Source organism: Mytilus galloprovincialis, chromosome 3 (assembly GCF_965363235.1).
Source record: "Mytilus galloprovincialis chromosome 3, xbMytGall1.hap1.1, whole genome shotgun sequence".
Lineage (NCBI taxonomy): Eukaryota > Metazoa > Mollusca > Bivalvia > Mytilida > Mytilidae > Mytilus > Mytilus galloprovincialis.
In genome coordinates, this window is record NC_134840.1 from 47,423,246 (window position 1) to 47,448,292 (window position 25,047).

At 31.0% G+C, this 25,047-nt stretch overlaps 1 protein-coding gene across 8 annotated transcripts in view; it reads left to right on the top strand.

Annotated features, from left to right (window-relative positions):
* LOC143068152 (protein dispatched homolog 1-like) overlaps nt 1-25,047 on the top strand; it is a 93,585-nt gene that overhangs the window by 55,679 nt on the left and 12,859 nt on the right. For 4 of the 8 annotated variants that reach the window (XM_076241965.1, XM_076241963.1, XM_076241964.1 and 1 more), the window contains 2 exons: nt 15,978-16,101; nt 21,571-21,787. In XM_076241965.1, the coding sequence (XP_076098080.1) occupies nt 15,978-16,101; nt 21,571-21,787 (341 nt within the window). Of the gene's footprint in view, nt 1-11,306; nt 11,582-15,977; nt 16,102-19,324; nt 19,729-21,570; nt 21,788-25,047 lie in introns of those variants that run through there. The other 4 variants (XM_076241962.1, XM_076241960.1, XM_076241961.1 and 1 more) reach the window with 2 other exon arrangements.

The window sequence follows — 25,047 nt, forward strand, 5'->3', positions numbered from 1 at the left end:
AAATCATGTTTCTTAAGACTCAAATATCAACCAATAAAAATACAGGGTTTAGTGTTTTGAGCACAAATTTTGTACTTGGTTCTCTAAATAAATTTAGAACCTAGGGCTTTTTGTTTTCTAAATAAATTTAGAACCTAGGGCTTTTGGTTTTCTAAATAAATTTAGAACCTAGGGCTTTTTGTTTTCTAAATAAATTTAGAACCTAGGGCTTTTTGTTTTCTAAATAAATTTAGAACCTAGGGCTTTTTGTTTTCTAAATAAATTTAGAACCTAGGGCTTTTCGTTTTCTAAATAAATTTAGAACCTAGGGTTTTTTGTTTTCTAAATAAATTTAGAACCTAGGGTTTTTTGTTTTCTAAATAAATTTAGAACCTAGGGCTTTTCGTTTTCTAAATAAATTTAGAACCTAGGGCTTTTCGTTTTCTAAATAAATTTAGAACCTAGGGCTTTTATCACAAAAACCTTATGGCAACAATTGAAATGTTCATCACTTATGAGTATTTTTCTCATGAGATTTTTTGTAAAATTTGTAATTGAGTTGCTTGAGAACAAGCACATCTAGTTTTCATCGTGGATTCTTCAAATCCTGATTTATATGCAAACTGGCAATGTTATTTTATACTCATATGTTTATAGTACCAGTATATAAGTATCCAACCAGACAGAAAGACTTCACATGCGTGCAGTTTCCGGCCGATTTTTTCTTTTTTAATGTCAAACAATATGTCAGTTCACGTGAGAAGTACATTTAAGCAGATTTTGTATACAATATTATGACAGCATTATCACGATTTTCCAATATATCCACAAAGATTATATAATTGTAAATGACAAAACCATCAGTTTATATCATGCACTTAGTCAATTATATATACTCCAAAACATGATCTGATGAAAACAAAATTCAAAGTAGTTGTATGGCAACATTGAGTTCCTAATAGAATATCACTTCCTTCTGTAGATTTAAGTATCAGAGTATAAGTCAGCACTTCTGGATGGCAATGCAGGACATTACTTTATGTAGAAAACTGTCAATAGCAATTATAAGGTAGAATTTGAAGATTAACTGACCTCTTTTGCTGCCCCAAATTGCAGGTTTCCAACTTGCATAAAATCATATTTGTTTAAGAAAGATAAAAGCATGATTTATGGCTTGTTAATGTCCAGTGGCAGTTAAATGCATTTTCAGAATGAGATCATGTTAATGAGATAAGAATGTGAAATCTGCATTGTACTAGACCAATTACTGAGCCACATTTTTAACCTGTACAAGGTACTAGCAGCTATTTGATGGTAACTCTTCCTGGGTACGTTATTCAGACTCCAAGCCTACCAGTCTATGCTCTATCTTGCTCTGTGCTTAGCTGTGAGCAACAAATGCCAATTATACTTTAAATTTATGGTGTCCTTTTTATAACAACATCTTGAACATTAAACATGTTGTAGGAAATGAAAATGTCTATTTAAATTATCAATGTTACAACTGAAGGAAGTACTATTATTTTAACAGTTTCTGCTTATAGAGCAATATTGAGGAATTATTGTTTTCTGTTTATTTATAAAATTAAGTTATACATATTGGATTATTTTATGTTAGTCTTAATATTTTCCTCAATTTAGATTTGTGTAAAAGAATATATTGACTTTGAAAACTGTCAGAAACCAAAGGTCTGCTGTCATATGCTTTAATGTTATTTTCTTGTTGGAAAATTGCCTCCCACTATTTATGTCATGTATTAAAGGTCAAAATTGTGACTCTTAATATAATAGAAAATATCATGACATATTAAACAGTTTAACATTTATTTGATTAGGGATAATTGTAATTATATCAGTTATTAAAGATTCTAAAATCTGTGTACAATTATACCTGCTAATGATGAACTATGGTATCCCTAGAATGTAAATTGTTAACCACATCACTCTGGAGGTTGTATGTATATAACAATACAATATACATGCAGCATGTAGGAAAATTCAAATTTATAAATACATGCTTTTGAAGCAAAAAGAAAAACCAGACTAGCCTTGCCAGGTTAAAACCACCATTTCTACATAAGAAAATGCCAATACTAAGTCAGGAATATGACAGTTGTTTTTCATTTATTTGATGTTTTTGAATTTTTGATTATTTCCATTTGATAAAGCACTTCATTTCCGTTTTCCTTTGTAGTTTGGTATTTATATGTATGTTAACTTACTTTGGTATTTACATGTATGTTAACTTACTTTTTGCAAACTTGTAATTTTAACATGACTATAAAGATAAAACAAAAACTTATTTATACCTTTTTTTCATACACTTATTGCTGTCATCTTGATTTGTATGGTGCAGAAAAGGGTACAAAAGGCACACATATATATTCCAACCATTCTCTTATATGTCACGCTACCCAAAATAATTTATCAGTTTGATATAATATACTATTTAGTGTGAACCATTTTCTTTCATTGCCTGCCTTTTTATTTATTATGCAAGCCATTGTTTATATTTATTTTTAGCTCACCTGCCACAAAGGGCCAAGTCAGGGCTTTTTCATGACTTGATGTCCACTGTCTGTCAATGTCTATTAACTTTTACAAAATTCTTCTCCTTTGAAACTAACTGAGCCAAGTTTGGGTCAAATTTAACCAAACTCGGCCATAATCATTATTGGGTAATCTAGTTTAAAAAATACTAGAACACACCTGCGAAATCGCGGGCATTCAGAGCGCGGTTGAAAGTATGTAAAGTGTTGTAGGAAGATTTAATGACTTGAGAATTTCAGAAATAGGTACTTGGGGACAGGAAAATGTTTTTTTATCCCTTTATTTCAAAAATTCCCATTTTTTTGTTTTCTATTTATTACAGTGTGAACATATATTTAGTATATAATGAACATGCAAGTCAGGAGCCTGTAAATAGTGGTTGTCGTTTGTTTACGTGTTACATATTTGTTTTTCATTCATATTTCGAACATAAATAAGGCTGTTAGTTTTCTCGTTTGAATTGTTTTACACTCATTTCTCGGCCTTTTATAGCTGACTATGCGGTATTGGCTATGCTCATTGTTGAAGGCCGTACGGTGACCTATAGTTGTTAATTTCTGTGTCATTTTTGTCTCTTGTGGAGAGCTGTCTCTTCGGCAAACATACCTCATCTTCTTTTATTGAAATCAATAAATTTTTGTAAAAGATTTAATGAATTTCAGAAAAGGTATCAAAAGTCATAGGTACATGTACTTTGGGACATGACAGTTGTTTTTCTAGCCCGGCTCATCCTTTTTTACCCAAAAATTCTCCTTTGGTTTCTATTAATTTTAATAACACATAGATAATTTAAGAAATCCACTAGCCCGACGCCCAGGACTACAAGTTATTTAGACCTTGGGCAACCAAATTATGTAACCCAAAATGCCCGACGGACTAGTAGCAAAAAATTCTTGGTGTTTCTAAAATTGAAAGGGGAAATTTCCCCTCATCACTTTTCTGTCTTATCCAATCAGATTCAACTTCGTCATCTGGGATTCCCAGAATTTGAACTGATTTTGTACAAGTTTTAAAATAGAACAAATAACTCTGGGTGGATCTTGTACTTTCAATATCGATGTGTCAGTACAGGGGGTGGTATTGTACATTGCTTATGCAACCTGATTTTACCTCCTGATTAATTTATTGCAATATAAATGTGAATCCGTTTTGACAGTAGAAACCTGACTTTTGTCAGATATAAATTTGAAACATGTGCTGATAATTCTTTTACACAAACATGATGATGCTATTGTATCTGATAAGACCCCCTCCAATCATTTTACATACCCACGTATAGCAGTGGTCAAGACTTGTATCATCCCCGGATTTGGTCAACTCATTATATCACAATTTTCAGTGAATATTCAATTATCGATAAATTGAATATATATGCTAATGGAATATTTTTTGCTGATATAATTTTTGAATATCCAATTTGCAAAAATCTACTGTACAATGCCGTGAATGGATAAAAATGGTTAAGTTTATAGAATTCATTGTTATTGTAGCAAACTCTGAATTTGTAAGGCATACTAGGGCTAGCAGGTCAGTTTTGTTGGGCTAGTAGTTCTTCCAACAGGGCTAGTAAAATCTTGCAACCAATTACCCCTGGGCTAGTGAGCTATAACAAAATTTCTTAACCCCTGTTTTAGCGCTTATCTGTATAGTATATATGCACATTCATTACTATAAATAAAGTGTATAGTATATATGCACATTCATTGCTATAAATAAAGTGTATTTGTTTTTTTACTTTCAATTCTCACTTTACTAATCAATCCACGGGCCAGCGGTCATTGATATATTATACAGACTCTCTCAATTAATAAACTCTGTGACCACCGTGGATAGTAAACTTGAAAATAATATCAGATAGAAAATACTCTTTATTCGTAGTATATAATGTATGTTCAAGGGAAAACGATACTATTTATTCTGCCATAGGTGACAATACTAACATTTTCTAAATTTACCAGCTTTTATAATAAAAACCTGGATAAAACATTTATGTGTGATGTTAGTACTTTATTAATCTATTTTAAAAATTGAAGCCAAATACATGTAGTATCATGACCAATTTCCAACGGAGCTTGTTTATGTTATCCATGCCCACCATCATTTTGCACCTAATTTATAAAATTTTGGAAACCTTTTCGAATAATTCTCTACAAAATATTTCAATAGGTTTTAAAATTTATATTGTAAATTTACACACTGCAGTTATTCATAGATAAATAAAAAAATATATTGTAACCTTACATCCAATCACAGCCCTCCTACCTTCCTTTACCTGTCTTGGGTACACAAAAGGCCAACCTAATGCTGGGAAAATGTAATAGTAACGTTTTCCCTCAAAGTATAAAGAAAACGCAAACCAAAGTCTAATCTGACTTAAAATTTCGTCCAATGTAGGAAATAATATCTGGATGCTTTTTTTCTTGTTTTTCTCCCAAAATAACTCAATCTGAATAATCATATGAATGGGTGACAAATGCAACTATGCCATGTACCTATAGGATATAGAGGCATGATGATTAATTTATTGTGGAAAGAAGAGAAGCGACACACAAAATGAGGTCTTCTCATAGATGTCTGATAACCCTGCATACCAACCAAAATGTCTGACATGGCTTGAAATAAAACTTAGGGTAAAATGCAAGTTTTTTTCATTATAATATTGCTATGAATAGAAAAAATCTGACAGGGTATGACATGTTCAGAATGTTAAGCTCAAACCAGAGTCCATATGTGTAAAAACTCTGCTGTCTTCTCATTATGTGTTAGGTGTTATTGAATTTTTCCATATTACAAGTTACAACATATATTTGAATTTTTGTCTTATCTCAAAAATTATAATTTGAGTTTGCCTGGTACCATTAAGATTAAAAAATAATTAACAAACCTACATAACTCCTAGTTAGACATTTTTGTACATGTAGTATGAGTGTTCCTGAATGTTTGCTATGTTTAAATCAGCTGTTTCTTCCAACTATAACTATGCAATTTCATAAGAACAATTTCCATTTAATATACCGCTTTATTAATAGCTAGAGGGGATTGCATGTTACGACTTCAAATACTATTTGTTCTTGTTTTCATTTATTTTTATGTGTATTTTATAGGCACCTCCAGAAAAAGATTACATTAAAGTTTATAAAAATAGCAACCAGAATGAATCTCCAATCAGGGCAAAATGATTTATTGGTGTATAATTGGAAGTGATTAAAACTACTCTTCAGAGAATTAATAAAGGTTCCATTATTTCATTTAGGGCACAAATGAGTTTTTTTTATTGACACAGAAAATGCCAAGTAGATTACTGTGATTTCACCCCCACAATGGGACATATACCATAATTGTTTCAAATATGGAAATAGTAGACATATTTATATAGGTTTCTGGTACTCCGTTTTGTGTTTATTTAATCAATATTTTCTTATTTCTCATAGATTTTCTGTGTTACATTTCATAAATGAAGGAGTTGTATATTGATTTTGTAAACCTCAAGGTAGTAAATGTTTTTTTCCGCCATTATATTTTTGTGGATGTATTCTCTTCCTTGTTGATTATTAAGGCCAAAAATTGAATTTGTCAAGACAATTAAATGCTAAGCTGAATTTCTTTAATACCCATGGTGATGGCTAATGGCTTCGTCTAACCTACATATTTGTCCTTTTTATATCTTGGTTAAAGTTGACATCAAAGTAAAGTTTATGTGGTTAGATTTATGACATAGTATATGATCTTAATTGTTATCTCGTCAATAGAAGTCACTGAGTCTGTTAGTCTGTCCATATCAGGTTAAAGATTGTAGTTGTGATAGTTCACCATGAAGTGTTGTCACATTTACTTAAGTACATATGCTCATGATGATGTGAACTTTTGAAATGTATACCAAATTAGGGTGTTGTGACCTTGTGGCTTACTCCATGTCCACTTGTATTTTTGTCCATCTGATGAGTTAAGCCTTTTTCAACTGATTTTTATAGTTCGTTCTTATGTTGTACTGTTATACCACTGTCCCAGGTTAGGGGGAGGGTTGGGATCCCGCTTACATGTTTAACCCCGCCACATTATATATGTATGTGCCTGTCCCAAGTCAGGAGCCTGTAATTCAGTGGTTGTCGTTTGTTTAAGTGTTACATATTTGTTTTTTGTTCATTTTTTTACATAAATAAGGCCGTTAGTTTTCTCGTTTGAATTGTTTTACATTGTCTTATTGGGGCCTTTTATAGCTCACTATGCGATATGGGCTTTGCTCATTGTTGAAGGCCGTACAGTGACCTATAGTTGTTAATGTCTGTGTCATTTTGGTCTTTTGTGGATAGTTGTCTCATTGGCAATCATACCACATCTTCTTTTTTTATATGAGCAGGTTAATTGTTTTACCTAAGTTTACTATTAAGTACTGGTCAAATCAACTTGAAACTTAGTACACATGCTCATTATGACGTGTAATTAAAATAAATATATAATATATACAAAATAACAGTTTTGAGAAAAATTTACTGAACATGAAAATGTGATACTAGTATTATGAGCAGGTCATGGCTATTGACACATATTCTTCAGTTTTTTTTTTTTCTTCCAAACATTATAATTTCTATTGATAGATTACTAGGTTAAAATTTTCATACAGAAAATAAATGTTGGTATAAAATTGTAGTCCCTTAAAGCAAACATGACTGTACGCAGTGGTTGCTAACTGGAGCAAATGTACGCAATGGTTGCTAACTGGAGCAAAAGACATGCATGTTGTAATACATATTGTTTTTGGGAACTGTAACTTCTACTTGGGCCATGCTTTCAAATTCTGTTGTTTAAAGTTAACAAAATATAAAGGTTTTTTTTTACAAAATGGACTACATTATCATTTAGAATATCAGAAATCACAAAGAATTGAGAAGGCAAAAAATACCCTGAGGCAACATAACAAAAAGACAATAAATGAAAAGAAAAACAATTTTCTAGACAAACCCTATGAAAACTATTTATGATCAAATAAAGGTGAAGGATGGTGAAGTTTTCTGCTTTTTTGGAGATTTTACTTCTCCTTCATATGTCTAGTCCTCCAAGTGATATTTCCAAATTTTGAAACAATATATACAATACATTGACCTTTATATCATTATGCTACTTATAATAACACCAACAATATCACGTAAAGTGGTTTACTGTACTGTTAATTAGCTGACAACTCAATGTCATTCTATGGTTAACCACAAATAATGCAATATATAGACTTAATCTCTTTGGTTATGTTGGCAACATAATTCTCAAGGTTTTCTTTAATAACACCAATTTCATATCTGGTATAACTAGTAAACAATAACTAGCTGCTTAGACGTTATAAAAGTTTAAACATTTATATTAACAAAGGCAATGATAAATGTTATATAAATGACACATATCTGAGAAAGTGATAGAGCAGATTGTTATCCTTAGAAAAAATTAAACGCAGACTCTGTGGTTTTAATTGGGTGGTTTTGACTCAAATGAAGTAAAACAGATTAAATTTAGGTAGTATGAACACATTTAATGGTGGGGAGAACCTGTATCAAAATTTTAAAGATTGTTGCCCAATAAACCATGTGGTAGAACAGAATGTCACCCTTGTATAAACCAATGAAAGCACTGCATTTTGTAGTGAATAATAATTACTTGTAATTTTATTGTCAAGCAGTATATATTACAATGAAGATTAAACATATTAAGTTAAAATGATTCAAACAGTATCAGTATGTATGAAATAGGAAAACAAGAGCAATATTTTTCATCTTAAAATTTCAGAAGACACTGAATCAAGTAAGGTAACTCATTCCTGAATGTTTGTTGGAAATTGATTAATATTATACTGAGGAATCATTTATTTTCATGGGTACCAATTTTTGTGGAGTGAGAAAAAATTGCATTTTCATGGATATTTAATTTCATGGTTTTGCCAATGTCTGCATACAACCTTATAGAAAATTTGAATTTCATTGAACATTTAAATTCATTGTTTATCTATACCCATGAAACCCACGAAAAATTGGTATCCAACCAGTAATAATAAATCTACAGTATATGAGAAATTATTCATTAATGATATTCTAACATTTTCCAGTAGCCGTCTGTATTTTTTTTTTTTTTTTTTAAATGGTTGATTTTAATGGAAATTCCAAATTTACTAAATGGACCTCCAAATTCTCCAATCATCCTGATGAAAAACAAATGCTAAAAGTATATTAAAATTGTGTTTGTCATCCACTAATGATTCTTTACCAACGACATAGACTTGTTGTCTTACACTGTGTGCAGTATCACCTTGTCGAAATTTTATCAGAATTTGGTCAGATTGAATTGATATTATGTAATTAGTAGGAAGTAAGCAATATTTTTTTGATATCTTCAAACAAAAGTAAAAATGATTCCTCTAGTTTCGTATGGCAGCTCCTTGTGATTTATTGTATCTCAAACAATAAGTGCATTGGTATTTTTTTCTTTATGAGATCAATGTGACATTTTTCTGTTCATATGTCGTATTGACATAAAAATGGACATCATTATATCTCCTAATCCTTTGCTCCAGAAATTGATTTGACATAATTGTAATTGAAGTAACATTTCTTAGGCATCTTTTGCACTATTATCACTATACTGATAAGGTTTGAATCACATTGTATATTGACTTGAAATCCTGGAAGTTTAGTTAAAGAAGCCAGTTTTATTGGATATAATAAGCATAGTCCAATATTAAACAAAGTCCTTTAGGCAGGAATAAATAATCCATTAAAATCTGAAAAGAACACACAAATTTCATTTTGGAATTTCCTTTTTTGTGTTTTATAGAAAAATTAACACATAAATAAAAAAGGAACTTGTCTGTTAGTTATCCAAAATTAAATGAAATTAATAAATCTGCACAGTTATGTATAATTATGCTTTAAGACTGGGAGTTAATAATTTTTGAGATATTATTGTTATGTTGAAAAATATAAGGTATAAGTAGCATTCAGTAATCCAATATTCAAGAAGTTGAGGACAGAATTTTAAAACTATGAAAAACGGAATAATTTATGTATAAATTAAGAAATAATTCATGGAAGCCATAGATTGTTGGAAATTTACACATGGCCTGGGCCGTGATATTCGAATTTTATCCTGAGCATTTGTGAGGGATAAAAGTAACGAATATCAAGGCACAGGCCATGTGTAAATTTCCAACAATCTATGGCTTCCATGAATTATTTCGATTCTAATAGGACAAATTCGGTCATCAAAATACTGCAGCGAGGGTTGGTTTGGTGTGTGTGAGGCTGATTTTTTTTGCTCCCTGTTAGATAAAGCTCAAATATCTTAATAAATCCGTAGCTTGCATGGGTTATTTAGTGAATAACTGCTGGAAAAAAAAACTGTTTAATTCTTCTAATTCTCAAACCCAACATTTGCCATTTTATATGATTTTCTCCTAAGCTTCCGTCAAATCCTAAGTTGACATTTCGTAACTAAGGAGCCGCCATGTTGACATGCTGAAATTAGTAGCTATGCAAATAATGCAATAGAATAGAAAACAAAACAAAACCTATCTCAAAAATCAGCTTTAATACAATATCATACGAATTTCGATAGTTCATGTAACAGAAAACTTTCAACTTTAGTGGTTTCATTTGTATGACGTTATGCTTTGAAATGACTTAAATGCGCCAAAAAAATTGATAGACTTGGCGAAAATTTATTTTATTTTTATTTTGTTGATTTCTCCGAGCTCTTATGCATTACTTCTTTTTATTATGCATCAGAATAAGAATAACAGTTATTTTGTCTTTTTTAATTGTCCTTTTTAAAACAATAAAATCAGCAAAGGGTCTGCAAATAGGTTCCAATACATGTAGATTTATGTGGCAAGTATATTGTAAGCCATTATTATGTATATCTCTAAGTCTGCGCTAAGTATAGATGTATCGAGAATTTTATCACAGTTTTGTTTACAAAGCGAAAGAAGCACGTCATATTAAAATATTTTATAACAATTTTACAAATTTTGATGACATCCATGGAACTTTTAAAGAGATATAACTTTAAAGATATCATTGGAAAAATTGGAAAATTTAAATCATCTCTTTTGTGTAAACAGTAAACCATGTACAAAAGTAATGGCAATTTTGTACAGAAATTATTAGAATAAGTTATGCAAGGAAGATTTCAAGAAATAATAAGTTTTATTGCATAGCAATATATATTTCCAACAGAAAGTAACCAAAAGTTAGCGTGCAATAAATTCCAATATTGCACTAGTGCAATAAATCTTCAAAATTCATGACATCATCAACGATAAAATCTTAGTTTAAACTAAGTTTTACTTTCAAATATTATATTGCTATACAATAAAAGGGTTATTGCATGAATATTGGGGAATATTGTCCCTCGTAGAACATATATTGCACTCGCAAGCTCGTGCAATATAAAGTTCTACTCGGGACAATTCCCCAATATTCATGCAATAACCCTATAATACACAGAAAATTGAAATTGTTTATTCAAAATATAGCAAAAAAGTAAGGAAATATTAAACACTTATAATTGTAATAAGAAGTTAAACACAAAAAAGTATATTAACTTTTAAGCAGTATATATTCATTATATTTTTTACAAATTTTTGTACTAATAATTAATGATTATAAATAACTAAGTCGAAAAGAGGTTGAAGTTTAATTTTTGAAAACTCTTCTTTTGTTGGGTAATTAAAAGACATCAAAGAAGCTTACACCCATTAAAATCTTATCATGCTTCGACATGCTTTATTTAAATTGTAGATAGCTGGAAAATAATGAGTAAAGAAGAAAGAAATTAACAAGTGATTATTCCTGCTTGTGAATGCATCAGCTGAAATAGACATTTGGTTTATATTTAGAAGCAAGTTACAATTTCCCACTGATAGCATAACAGTCAGCTGTCAATCACTGATCTCAAGTGTTACTAAAAATAGATTTAATGAAAACCAGTCATGCACTGTAAAGTGATTACTAAGAATAGAAAGAATTGAAACAATGTGCTTTCCATCAGCCAGGTCAAAGTGGAGCATGGCAAGGTATTTAACCATGTTTCTTTGAAGAAAAAAATCATAAATAAACTTTTGAACAGATAAGCACTAATTGACCATGTATCTTAGAAAGTAAAAATAGCCTGCTAGGCTGACTCATAGGTTGTAAATTAAGTTTTTATTACACACAGACACTTTGTAAATATGTTTCTTCTTGAAGTTGTGTGGGATGTTTATTTCAATCCTGTGATTGACAGCACAAACAGTTTTTGAAAAATATTTCTGGAGGGTTGTATGGCTATTTTCAATTAAACTTCACAAAAAATAAAATGCTGAATCAGCATATAAAGAAATTTCCGATTTGACTGTACCTGAAACAGTATTTTTGATTTTAAACCATGATAGCTTTATTTGACATCACTAGATATTCTTAATTAGTAAAATCCTATTATGAAAATAAAAGCTCTATGCACTGAGAGAAAATAGGATATGATGTACTGTGAACTTTTGATGTATATACCGGTATACAGCCCAGGTGTGAAGAAGAGGAACAAACATCTGACATTTGAAAACCAATATTCATAGGAAGTCAATTTTGATTGAGTTGATTAGAATCATTGCTCAATTCTATGTATTCCCCTCAGAATTTCCTTGCTATGAGCTTGTTACAATGCAAAAAGGAAAGCTTTTTACAAAGTAGTTATAAAATTGTTGTAATAGATTTATTTGTTTTTTAGAGAAGATGTAAATGTGTTTATCGTTATGTAAACAATCAGTACAGGTAATACACATTTATGCATATCAGTGGCAGATCCAGAACTTTTCCTAAGGGGGGGGGCTCTGATTGACCTAAGGGGGGCCGCTCCAGTCATGCTTCAATGATTCCCTATATAATCAACCAAATTTTTCCCACGAAAGGGGTGCCCAGGCCCCAAGCCCCCCCCCCCCCCCCCCCCCCCTGGATCTGCCTATGCATATAAATGTTGCATATGAAAGTTTGTTCATCATTGAAGGAAATCAACCTTTTATCCATACTTATTTAGTGCCATGGAGAAAAGTTTTTATCAGACCAAATCTGAAAATTGAAATAGGTCAAACAGGGTAAACTTGATGGAAGGGTCAGTCATCGTGTTGGTGTATGGCCAGATTGGGTAAAATCTTTTTATAGCTGACATATGTATACAAATCTGGTATAATGATTCACCTGTTACCTTGGCAACATACAAGTAAATATATTTAAGGAATGACTGTAATATTTTTTTTGTCTATGAAGAAATAACATAAAAAATGTTGTGCACACTGAATAACACGTGTAGCAGGTTATTTAACAGTGTGCACCACATTTTTTATGTTATTTCGAATAGGCAGATAAAATATTACAGACATTTCTTATAATTTAATTCTTATTCTATTTTGACTGGGAGTAAATCATGAAAAAACGTTGATGACGTCACGGTCACATGACAAAATTATGTATATGGGCTGATAAACAAAATGAGGTTTGCCAATCAAAAGACACATTACATCCAAAATTAAATTATATAGCTGATAAATTTAAATTATTACATTGGTTGCAATGAATTACATTGATTTCCCAGTTAGATAAAAACCGATAATTTCACATGTGAAATAAACGTGGTTATTTCACTCTCTGACGTCATACAACAATAGGTGTTGTCAAGACGTCGATAACGTCGGATCAAAACAAATTGTCAATGCGTAGGAAAAAGATATAGTTCCTTACATTTTCTACATTAATTTCATAAAAAAAAGCCATTTGCCAATGTAATAAAAAGAATAACTAATCGCCGTATTTGAATATCAAAAATAAGACAACTTGTGACCGAACGCCGCTATGGATTAAACTCGTGCTGCGCACTCGTTTAATCCATGTGTCGTTCGGTCACGTGTTGTCTTATTTTTTATATTCAAATACGGCGATTAGTTATACTATAAATATAATTGGGGAATATTATGTAATGTTGCAGTTTTAGACATTTCATTGTCCAGGAGGAGTAATAGGAGTAATAGGGAGCAAGAATTTTTACAATGAAAATATCCCTTCAAGTAAATCTAACCTCTAAAGAGGATCAGAATCAAGGACAAGGTATACCTGAATATAAAACACAGTATGCTGCCACTTGAAAGCAAGAAAGGAGTAGGTCAAGTAAGGTCCGATTTTGGCCTCAAATTTCAGGTTCATCTAACGAAAGATTTTGGACACTTTTTAAACACTGAAGTGTCTATTTTAATTGATTCGATTAGTTTATGTGAACATTTTTAACTGATTTAGTCATTAAAAACGCTCCGATTCTAGCTTAAATATGAAAAATCTATCAAATATACTGTCCATATGTTGACCTCATGTCTATCTGTATTTTGTTTTGTTGGTTTTCTGTCTAATTGATGTATACCACACATTTTACTTTATCCGTATTATTCAAGTAACAAAAAAAATACCTTCTATTGATAACATTGATCTTTTAACCTATCTTTTGAGAATAATGTTATTCCAGCAGACAAAGGACCTTGTGGTCAATTGTAAAAATATTTGGAAAATCTATCTGTGCAGCTTATTACCTCTTGCATATAAAAGAGAAGCTACATGTTTTGGTCCCTACATGAAATATGTTTCAAACAATCTTTGATTTTTAAAATCAAATGCTGAACTTTTGTACCATAATAAAACAGAAAAATCCCCTATTCATGAGTTTAGATTCATCCTAAGAAATGATGTAGACTTACCTAAAGGGACTATTTATACATTTGCTGGATTTTGTGTTTATTCATTCACTGAATAATAACATAGTTTTGGGTGACACTTGTGCTCTATGTTATTTTAGCTGAAACACATAAAATAAGTCTATTCTATGCAAAAAAAAAAAAAAGTTTAGCTCAAGATGTCATTTAAATAATGTCACAATCAAATTTTGTCATTTAGGCTTGCTAATGTAGCACATTTTTGAAAAGACTTGCATCTGGTTAGTAAAAAACGCAGTAAATATGGTATATATCAAGTTTTTAATGTCCGTGGATAAACCTCTGAAATGTACCTTCTCCTTGAACTTTAATGTAACCTTCATTTGTGCTACTCTTATGCTTGTCTTAGATTGACATTTTGACATTTAGTTGCCAAAGTTTGAAATGAACAGATAATCTTGTAGACTTTTTAACCGGATTTTTGTGACAAAAATGTCGGTTATTGATTTGGGGATGTACGGCGGGCGGGCGGCAATCAAATGTTGTCCGTGCATTAACTCATGAACCGTTTAACCAAAGCTATTAAAATTATAATATGTTGTTACTGACAACAAAATGGAGGTCAAGATCAATAATGACCATTTTGACTTTTACTGTTCTGGAGTTATGGTTCTTGAAAGATTGAAAAATGAAGTTTCCAGTTCTGTCCGTGCATTTACTCATGAACCGTTCAACCAAAGCTTTTAAAATTTTAATATGTTGTTACTGACAACAAAATGGAGGTCAAGTTCAATAGTGACCATTTTGACTTTTACGGTTCTGGAGTTATGGTTCTTGAAAGATTGAAAAATGGTGTTTCCAGTCTAGTCCGTGCATTAACTCATGAACCGTTCAACCAAAGATTTTAATATTTTAATATGTTGTTACTGACAACAAAATGGAGGTCAAGTTCAATAATGACCATTTTGACTTTTACGGTTCTGGAGTTATGGTTCTTGAAAGATTGAAAAATGGCGTTTTCAGTCCTGTCCGTACATTAACTCATGAACCGTTCAACCAAAGCTTTTAAAATTTTAATATGTTGTTACTGACAACAAAATAGAGGTCAAGTTCAATAATGACCATTTTGACTTTTACGGTTCTGGAGTTATGGTTCTTGAAAGATTGAAAAATGGCGTTTCCAGTCCTGTCCGTGCATTAACTCATGAACCGTTCTACCAAAGCTTTTGAAATTTTAATATGTTGTTACTGACAACAAAACGGAGGTCAAGTTTAATAATGACGATTTTGACTTTTACGGTTCTGGAGTTATATGGTTCTTGAAAGATTGAAAAATTGTGTTACCAGTCATGTTGTTGCATTTACTCATGAACCATTCAACCAAAGCTTTTCAAATTTTAATATGTTGTTACTGATGACAAAATGTAGGTCAAGTTTGATATTGATGATTTTCACTTTAACCGTGCATCATTTATGGTTCTTGTAATATTGAAAAATGCCAGGACATGGATAAATATTAATAAATCCGGTTTGCTGTCGCTCTGACAGCCTCTTGTTTTTATATTTTGGTAGAACTCAATTTTTTAAGCAATTGTTGTGAAACCTCAGCACCTCCCTAAGGAAAAACAAGAATACTAAATGATTTGTAGGAATCTACCTCAAATGTATGCTTCTTTAACATTATTTGATTTATGTTATTCTTTTGTTAATCCTTTTATCCTTATTTCTTTTCTTTTCTTTTCAGCTACACAAGAGTGGTAGTTCACTACCCATATATGGTTTTCCTTGTGGTCTTTGTTGTTATAGCTACCTGCTTAGTCTTGTCCTTGACCCTTATAGAATTCCCTACATTTGGTAACCCTCTGGATGTGAGTATGATTATGTTATATCTCTGATACCCATCATGTAATGGTTAATCTATGCAAATACAACAGCTAGACTAAACAAAATACATATACCATTATGTTGGTGACAGTATGATCTGATATCATCAATTATCCATTTACCATACTGTAATCTTGGCGCTAACATTTTTGGAGGATAAACTATTTGTTTTTCTTTTCTATAGCATATGTTTGTCACAAAAGTTCTGTCACAGAGATCAACACTCCAGTAACATCGAAACCTGGAACAGCACCTGTGGTATGAATGCCAATAAGACAACTATCCACTTGAGACCCAATGACATTGATGGTCTCTTATGGCCTTCACAATTTGTAAAATCCATATTGCATTAGAGGCTTTCAAATATTAAGGCTTGAGCATTTCAACTCCAGAAAAGTGCTAATACACTAAAAATAAAGCATTTCGTTAAACCTGCATTTATATTTTTATATCATGAGACAGTTGAATTTAATCTTTAACCAAAGGTTGGCAATTATACTACTGTAAATTCAGAAATTATTGCATGCTTTTATTATTACAACTTTGTCATTTAAGACTTAAGGAGGCTCACGGGTTAAAAAAAATCAGCAAAAAATTAAACGTGTGTTTTTTTCATTACAAATTTTATTTATAACACTATTAGTTATTACTTTATAATATGGTATAATAATCACCAAGACAAATCGATTTGGTTTGGCCACAGATGAATTCAAAAATGTTTAAATCATTGAAAAAGCTCCAAAATATCTCCCTTTGGTGAAAAAATGTCATTTTTTGACGTTTTAAAATTGAAATATCTTTTTTAACTCATCTGTGACCTATATTTTGTATTACTGTTTTCAAACAAGCTGTATATAAACTAAATAATTGTAAAATTTAAGCGATTTTTGTAATTTAGTTCTTTTTTATTCCGATATAACCAATATTTCTCCTATTAGTTCAACAGAAAAAAAGGACATGAACAAAACAGTATGCTTCTTTCGGAGGCAGATTGTGAGCTTAAATGAACGGTGACCCCATATTTTTATTTTATATTTCTATTATGTATAGGATAAAGTTTAATCTTAGAAAAACATAGAAAAATCCTATTTTAGAAAAAATAGTTGATTTAGACCCGCAAGCCCCCTTAAATGCGATTTTAATTTTTTACGTTTTTGAGAAAAATCCTGTTTTAATTCATATAAATTATCTCTAAATGCAAGTTTAAATTATTGCATTTACAACTCTCACATTTTTTGCAATGATAAATTCCTCAAAATAATTTCTGAATTGACAGTATTTAGAATGGTCTCATTGCAGTGAAATAAAACATGTATTAGATATTCTTTCATCAAAAGATGATTGTATCACTAGGTTGGAAAGCAATGAAAAAAGCAATTGTTATTAAATGTTTGAACCGTTTCAATTAGTTTGATAGGGTTGTTTCGATTCTTTCTTTATATTTTTTGTGGCATAAACGTTTTCCAATCCTTGTAACAGCAAGTTCAGAGGTGTGAATTATACCTCATACACCAACAGTGTATAATGTTCTACCCTATCTGTAATTCATTCAACCCTTCATGTCTTCTACCCTATCTGTAATTTATTCAACCCTTCATGTCTGTTTGTCCATCATCATTTTTTTCTCTGGGCATCTGATTAACAAGGTGATTATATAGAAAAATAAAATAGCTAATGTGAAAAAACTGTAAATGATGATATGTTCCTCCAAATAAAAAAATAGGGATTGACTGAGATTACAACTTGCTTTATGTCAATTGTCCATAATTACATGCATACTCTAAATTCAGAATTCGATGTATACAATTATTAATGCCAATGTTTCACAATCTACAATATTAATACAACATTAATCAATGCTTTAGAATACTATTACTAGCAGAAATTTAAATGTTTTGTTTCAATAATGTGATGCCCATCCTTTAAAATGTATCTTCCACAAAAGAATCACATTAATTTCTAAAGTTACAGTTGGGAAAAGAAGAAAATAGAACAGAATAGTATTTTGTATAGGTTTTAATACATCACCATGTTGTTATTCTTCTTTACTGATTGTGCACTATTATCCCTTCTACAAGATATTTATATTTAGAGACGGCTGCAGGGAAATCTAATTTTAGAAGAATTTTTTTTTGTCAATTTATTCAGAAGAAAATTGGGACAATTACTTGTGGTGAGGTTGTCATTACAATTGGATCTAATTTTCTTCCTTGATGTTCATCCAGAATGACCTTATTCCATTTTTAACTTAAATTGTACTTTATTACCAGACTGAAGTATATTTTGATTAAAAATATCCCATGAATAGATCATTAAAATTTAAACCTAATAACATGGAAATAAGCAGTAATTCAGACAAAGATAATTAGGAAGTCTAAAAACAGAGACATCCATATATATATATTTATATTTATTTCTCAACAAACCAAATTACATTTTTAGCTCACCTTTCCAAAAGGAAATGTGAGCTTTTGCCATCACTTGGCGTCCGTCGTCGTCCGTCCGTCGTCGTCCGTCCGTCGTAAACTATTTCAAAGATCTTCTCCTCTGAAACTACTGAACCAATTCAAACCAAACTTCATCTGATTGATTCCTAGGGTATCTAGAATAAAGTTTGTGTTTTAATTCCCATTTCATAAAAAAACATGGCCGCCATGGCTAAAAATAGAACATAGGTGTAAAATGCAGTTTTTGGCTTATATCTCAAAAACTAAAGCATTTAGAGCAAATCTGACATGCGGTAAAAATGTTCAATAGGTCAAGATCTATCATCCCTGAAATTTTCAGAAGAGTCAAACAACCCATTGTTGGGTTGCTGCCACTTAATTGGTAATTTTAAGGAAATTTTGCAGTTTTTGGTCATTATCTTGAATATTATTATAGATAAAGAGAAACTGTAAACAGCAAAAATGTTCAGCAAAGTAAGATCTACAAATAAGTTCATATGACCAAAATTGTCAATTGACCCCTTAAGGAGTTATTGTCCTTTAATGACAATTTTACACAATTTGTTCATCATATTTGCTAACTTTAAAAAATCTTCTCCTCTGAAACTACTAAACCAATTTCCACCAAACTTAAGCTGAATTATCATTAAGGTGTCTAGAATAAAGTTTGTGTTTTATTTTCTGTTTTGTCAAAAAGTATGGTTGCCATAGCTAAAAATAGAGCATAGGGTAAAATGCAGTTTTGGGCTTATATCTCAAAAACTAAAGCTTTTATACCAAATTTGACAGGTGTGAAAATGTTTATTATGTCAAGATCCATCAGCTGACACAGAAATTAACAACTATAGGTTACTGAACAGCCTTCAACAATTAGCAAAGCATAATAACCAATTTGGCTTTTGACCCCTTAGAATATTGGCCTTTTAACTCAACTTTACACAATTAGTTCATCATGTTGTTTAACTTTTAAAATATTCTCCTCTGAAACTTATAAACCAATTTGAGCCAAAAGCCAAACTAAGGCTAAAGGATCCATATTGTGTTTAGTATATATCTATTTTTCTTTTTAAAACATGGCCGCCATGGCTAAGGAGAACATAGGGATAATATATACAGTGTTGGGCTTTAAAAATCTCAAAAACTAAAGGAGTTGAAGCAAAACAGGTAAGGGTTGAAAATATTCAGCAGATCAAGATTTATCTGTCAAGTAATTTTAAGACAAATCAGACCCATTGTATGGGCTTGTACTGCTTTTCATTGTGCTTATGAATTTTTATTTATTATTTTTTTTTGCTTTTTTGTTTTTTTATTATCTTGATTCTGAATATAAAAAGGAGACTGCAAACTTTTATTCAAATTGATACCTTGAATTGGTTGAATCAAGGACATATATAGGTCCCTGGTTGAATATATATAGAAAACTTTTTTTCCCTTGTTGGTTATTATCTTGAATATTATTATAGATAGAGATAAACTGTAAACAGCAAAAATGTTCAGCAAAATAAGATCTACAAATAAGTCAACAAGACCAAAATGGTCTGTTGATCCCTTTAGGAGTTATTGCCCTTTATAGTCAATTTTTAACCATTTTTCGTAAATCTTAGTTATCTTTTACAAAAATCTTCTCCTCTGAAACTACTGGGCCAAATTAAACCAAACTTGGCCACAATCATCATTGGGGTATCTAGTTTAAAAATTGTGTCCGGTGACCCGGCCAATCAACCAAGATGGCCGCCATGGCTAAAAATAGAACAGGGGTGAAATGTAGATTTTGGCTTATAACTCTGAAACCACAGCCTTTAGAGCAAATCTGACATCAGGTAAAATTGTTTATCAGGTCAAGATCTATCTGCCCTGAAATTTTCAGATGAATCTGACAACCCGTTGTTGGGTTGCTGCCCCTGAATTGGTAATTTTAATGAAATTTTGCTGTTTTTGGTTATTATCTTGAATATTATTATAGATAGAGATAAACTGTAAACATCAATAATGTTAAGCAAAGTAAGATTTACAAATAAGTCAACATGACGGAAATGGTCAATTGACCCCTAAGGAGTTATTGTCCTTTATAGTCAATTTTTAACAATTGTCATAAAATTTGTAAATTTTAACTAACATTTTCCACTGAAACTACTGGGCCAAGTTCATTATAGATAGAGATAATTGTAAGCAGCAAGAATGTTCAGTAAAGTAAGATGTACAAACACATCACCATCACAAAAACACAATTTTGTCATGAATCCATCTGCTTCCTTTGTTTAATATTCACATAGACCAAGGTGAGCGACACAGGCTCTTTAGAGCCTCTAGTTATAGAGATCCAACCCCTTACATATTTCACTACTGGTCAGTGTATTTTATTTTCACAAAAAAATATATAACACATTTAATTTGATGACAATAAAATTAATTTAGTTTTCTTTGGAACCCCTGCATTTCAGAGTACAATATTCTTTTGAGAAGCAGTAGGTAATTGTACATTTAATCTTAGTTAAATTGGTCATTTCTTCCAGTATTAAGGTTTGGGGGAGGGGATTTTATGCTAGAAAAAAAAACCTTTTCTATAATTATATAATGTTGTTTCAGTAACACACTACCCTTTTATAGTGATAATCAATACACATTAAATGTAAACATTCTCAGTTGTCTCCCTTTTACTTTAAACTTTAAATTCAGAAACTATTGCAGGCATTTATTATTGCTATTTTTGAAGAATGGACATAAATTGGAGTCTAGTTATTACGATTTCAAGAATATCTGCATACTGATTTATGTATCAGATTCCAGAATGGGAATTCTTATTATTGTGATACTCACCTAGTTGTGTTATTCGCAATAATAAAAACCTCGCAATAATTTCTGAATTTACATTATTTACTCAGTTATTTCCGTTATATCTGCATGTTACACACACAGGTCTATTGCCTCTTATATACAATTAGAATAAAATAAATACATAAAAAATATTTATAATCTCTTAGTTATACCATTCTTGTTATTTTTTAGGGATTTGAACCAAGAGGGACAGAAATAGGACAAAGACTCAATACATTTGGAAACATGTATGATAACAAAGGAAATAAGCTTTCATTGCTCCCGTCCAACTTCCACTCTCTTCTTAAAGATATTGATGACTCTGATGCAGCTACCAATGAACAGAACCAAACAGATATATTGTCTAAAAGAAGTACCAAAAATAATGATTATTTCTGTGAATATTCTAGTAAGTTTAATATGGTCACAGTACCATGCCATATTTAAGTCCCACACTGAATTTCCCTCTTTAGCTTACCTGATTAGAAAAGGTTTAGAGCTTTACTTGTCTTTTTGCAACCATTGCAGACTTGGGGTAATTGTAATTGTAATCGTTAATCAACTGTAATTGATTACAATTTTTCAAGTAATCAGTGTAATCATTAATCAGCCAAAAATCTGATTACATGTAATTTAATTTAATCAATTACTTTTCAAAATACCCTGTAATCATGATTACTTTTTGATTACATTCTGATTACAATGAAAAAAATCTAAAATTGTGATTTTGGTCATTCAATGAACCTCTTAGTTATTCATATGTGATAAATTTTTAACATACTAATTAAAAAATGGTTTGGTTACTTTAAGCATGTCTACTTCAGTAAAAAATAAAGTAACAGTATTGAAAAGTCATCATTAGCCTAAGCAGAGACATATAATATAATACAATTATATACCTTTTATCTTAGTAAAAGATATTGTACATACATGTATATTTATTGTTTTATAATGATCTTCATATTAATATTTGATAATAACTGTTATATATTCAAGTAATTTATTTCTTTAACCCTGAATTATAATCTTTTGTTAATTTTGTGATTTTTGTCAACTTTGAATTGACAGGTAGGAGACTAATTAAGGTTTGTTTTTATTGCAATTACCAATTGAGTATAGCTGTAGGGAAATATATATGATAAAAGATAAATCAGACATGAAAATTTATCTAATTAGCACAAACTAAATTAAAAGTTGTACAAATATGTTGTTTAAAAATTTAAAAAAATGTATTTGGACTGGACATGTAAAATGCAATAATTTTTAGTACTTACATATTGTTTACAATTTGATTAAACATTTCTATTAGAATTTAACATTGTCTGTATATATTTGAAATAAAGAGATGTGGTATGATTGCCAATGAGAAAACTATTCAACAGATTTCAAATAATGTGGATTTAAACAATGAAAAATCACAGAAAGCCTATACTATATAGTGGGTCTCATTGGGGTCTAAGCGGGACACTGAAAATACAAAAAAATTGCTTACTTACATAGTATAAGCCGGATACGGAAATTTGACAAAACAGTAAGCAGGATCCTGGGATCAGAACCCCCCATTGAGACCCCCTATATAGTCAGGTGTAAAAGAAACCAACATTTATGTCAGTTGTTCATTTGAATATTTTGAAACTTTGAAACTACTGGGTCAATATAGGGATCTGATCGAAATAGTTACTTGAAATGTGATGTCAGAAATCTGATATTAAAAGTTAAATTGCCCTTACTGTGGATTCATAATTATTCGTTGTATAGTAATTTATGTCAATTTTGTGGGTATAGGTGAACCATTAACAATGAATTAAAATTAAGATGATGTCTCAATTGAGTTATTATATTGCCCTCTAATGATAATGTATACAAATTTGTTGTGTTTTTGCCTAGTATCTTGAAAGCTTTAATAGAAAGAAAGAAACTTCTAAATAACAAAAATTAACAGCAAGACATGATCTACAAATAAGTCAAGCAGTATATAAATTGTCAGTTGACTCCTTATATGGGTTATTGTCTTTGAATGACATTACTTTTTTAATCTAAATGTTTTTTGGAGTGGATTTAGATCAAACGTGGTCACAATCATGTTTTGTTTTTGAAAGATTACTGCCACTGTTGCTTAAGATTTTGATGGTGCATTTTTTGACAGGAGAATAACTCAGCTTTCTCTAAGCCTCTTATTAATTATACTTTCCTGGTTTCATTTTATTTTTCTTCCATCCTAATGTGTTATTACTTTTCAAAGAAAATTTACAGAGGTGCATTTCTCACGGTGTAGAATGGTAAGGGACTTATCGTTTTTTTTCCTGGCGTTTCCCCACTAATCGCGTTCTGCAATGGACTTATCACATTTTCAGATGACAACACTTGGCATAAGTGGTTATTTCTTTCAACTTGTATTAAAGCAGAATTGATATTTCCAAATAAGCTTGATGTCACGGAATGGGGAAATTATTTATTTTGCTGGCTAGCTAATCATATGTTCATGGGAAGCTACGATTTATATCAAATTGTTTCCACCAACGTGGTACCCATACTTGGAAACAAACATTTTTCATGGAAAGATGTCTAATTGAAGCGTCTTTTAAGCATGCTTTTTTTTCTTTTCCAAGTAAATTTTTGGTTATTATTCATTAAATGTAGACATTTTCCCTTTCTGAACTGTTTCATGCACTCTAAAGGACTTTAATGATGGATTATTTGAAAAATTAGTGGCACCAGACTTTTTATGTTATAAGCACCGGACTTTTTGTGCGCAAATGAATATGGAGACTCCTATCTTCTCAGTCAGTCTATGTGTTTACTCCGCCTGGGTTAATCACCTCTTACTTTATACATTAATCACACATCACCCAATGGTATATTTTATTAATCCTCAAACAAATGTGTGGGATTCTATCAGTATCTCGTCCTCATAGCAGGAATTTAAGGTTTCTAGTCCATATAATTATGACATCTGGGAAGGCAATTCTAAATTTTTGCCTTGACGCCCTTCTATAAAAATATAATAGCCTTTCAAGACGTCATAATTATAGTACATCAAGTGGACGTTGCCAGGTACTTGTACATCCCAACAACAAAATCACTCTAGGAACAGGTCTGCGAGTACTCACAGTTAACTGACAACTAGTTCAAAGCCACTAACAACATATAAAACAATCATGCATCTAAGACTAAATGGGTTCATAATTTAGGTTATCGCAGTTATTCACTGGCTCTATCACGATTGTTTTTTATGACTGAAACATAAAGCTTGACTCATACATGCATCATTCTAATGCGTCGAAAGAAGACTTGGTAAGAATATATACATTTAGATATATATAAATCGTGCAACGTAAAATAGGCTCAAATTGAAATGAATGTTGTTGATTGTGTTTTAACATCCTTGCCCATGGCCTTGCATTTAAACGAGAGACATTAATATTAACCGTCTTTTCTATTACGCCGGAATGAATGTATCTTTTCGAAACATCGATCAATAGACCTGCACATGCTAATCTGTGAAAGAGCAGAAATAAAAGCCTTATTCCTTGACCATTTGTGTTTTGTTTGGCATTGCATATGATATTGCCCCATACTGGTGTACTTTTACTCAATGTTCCTTTATTTTCTATTATAATGTAAAAATCAAGATTGAAAAAAACACTTGTCCTTGATAAGTTCCAGACT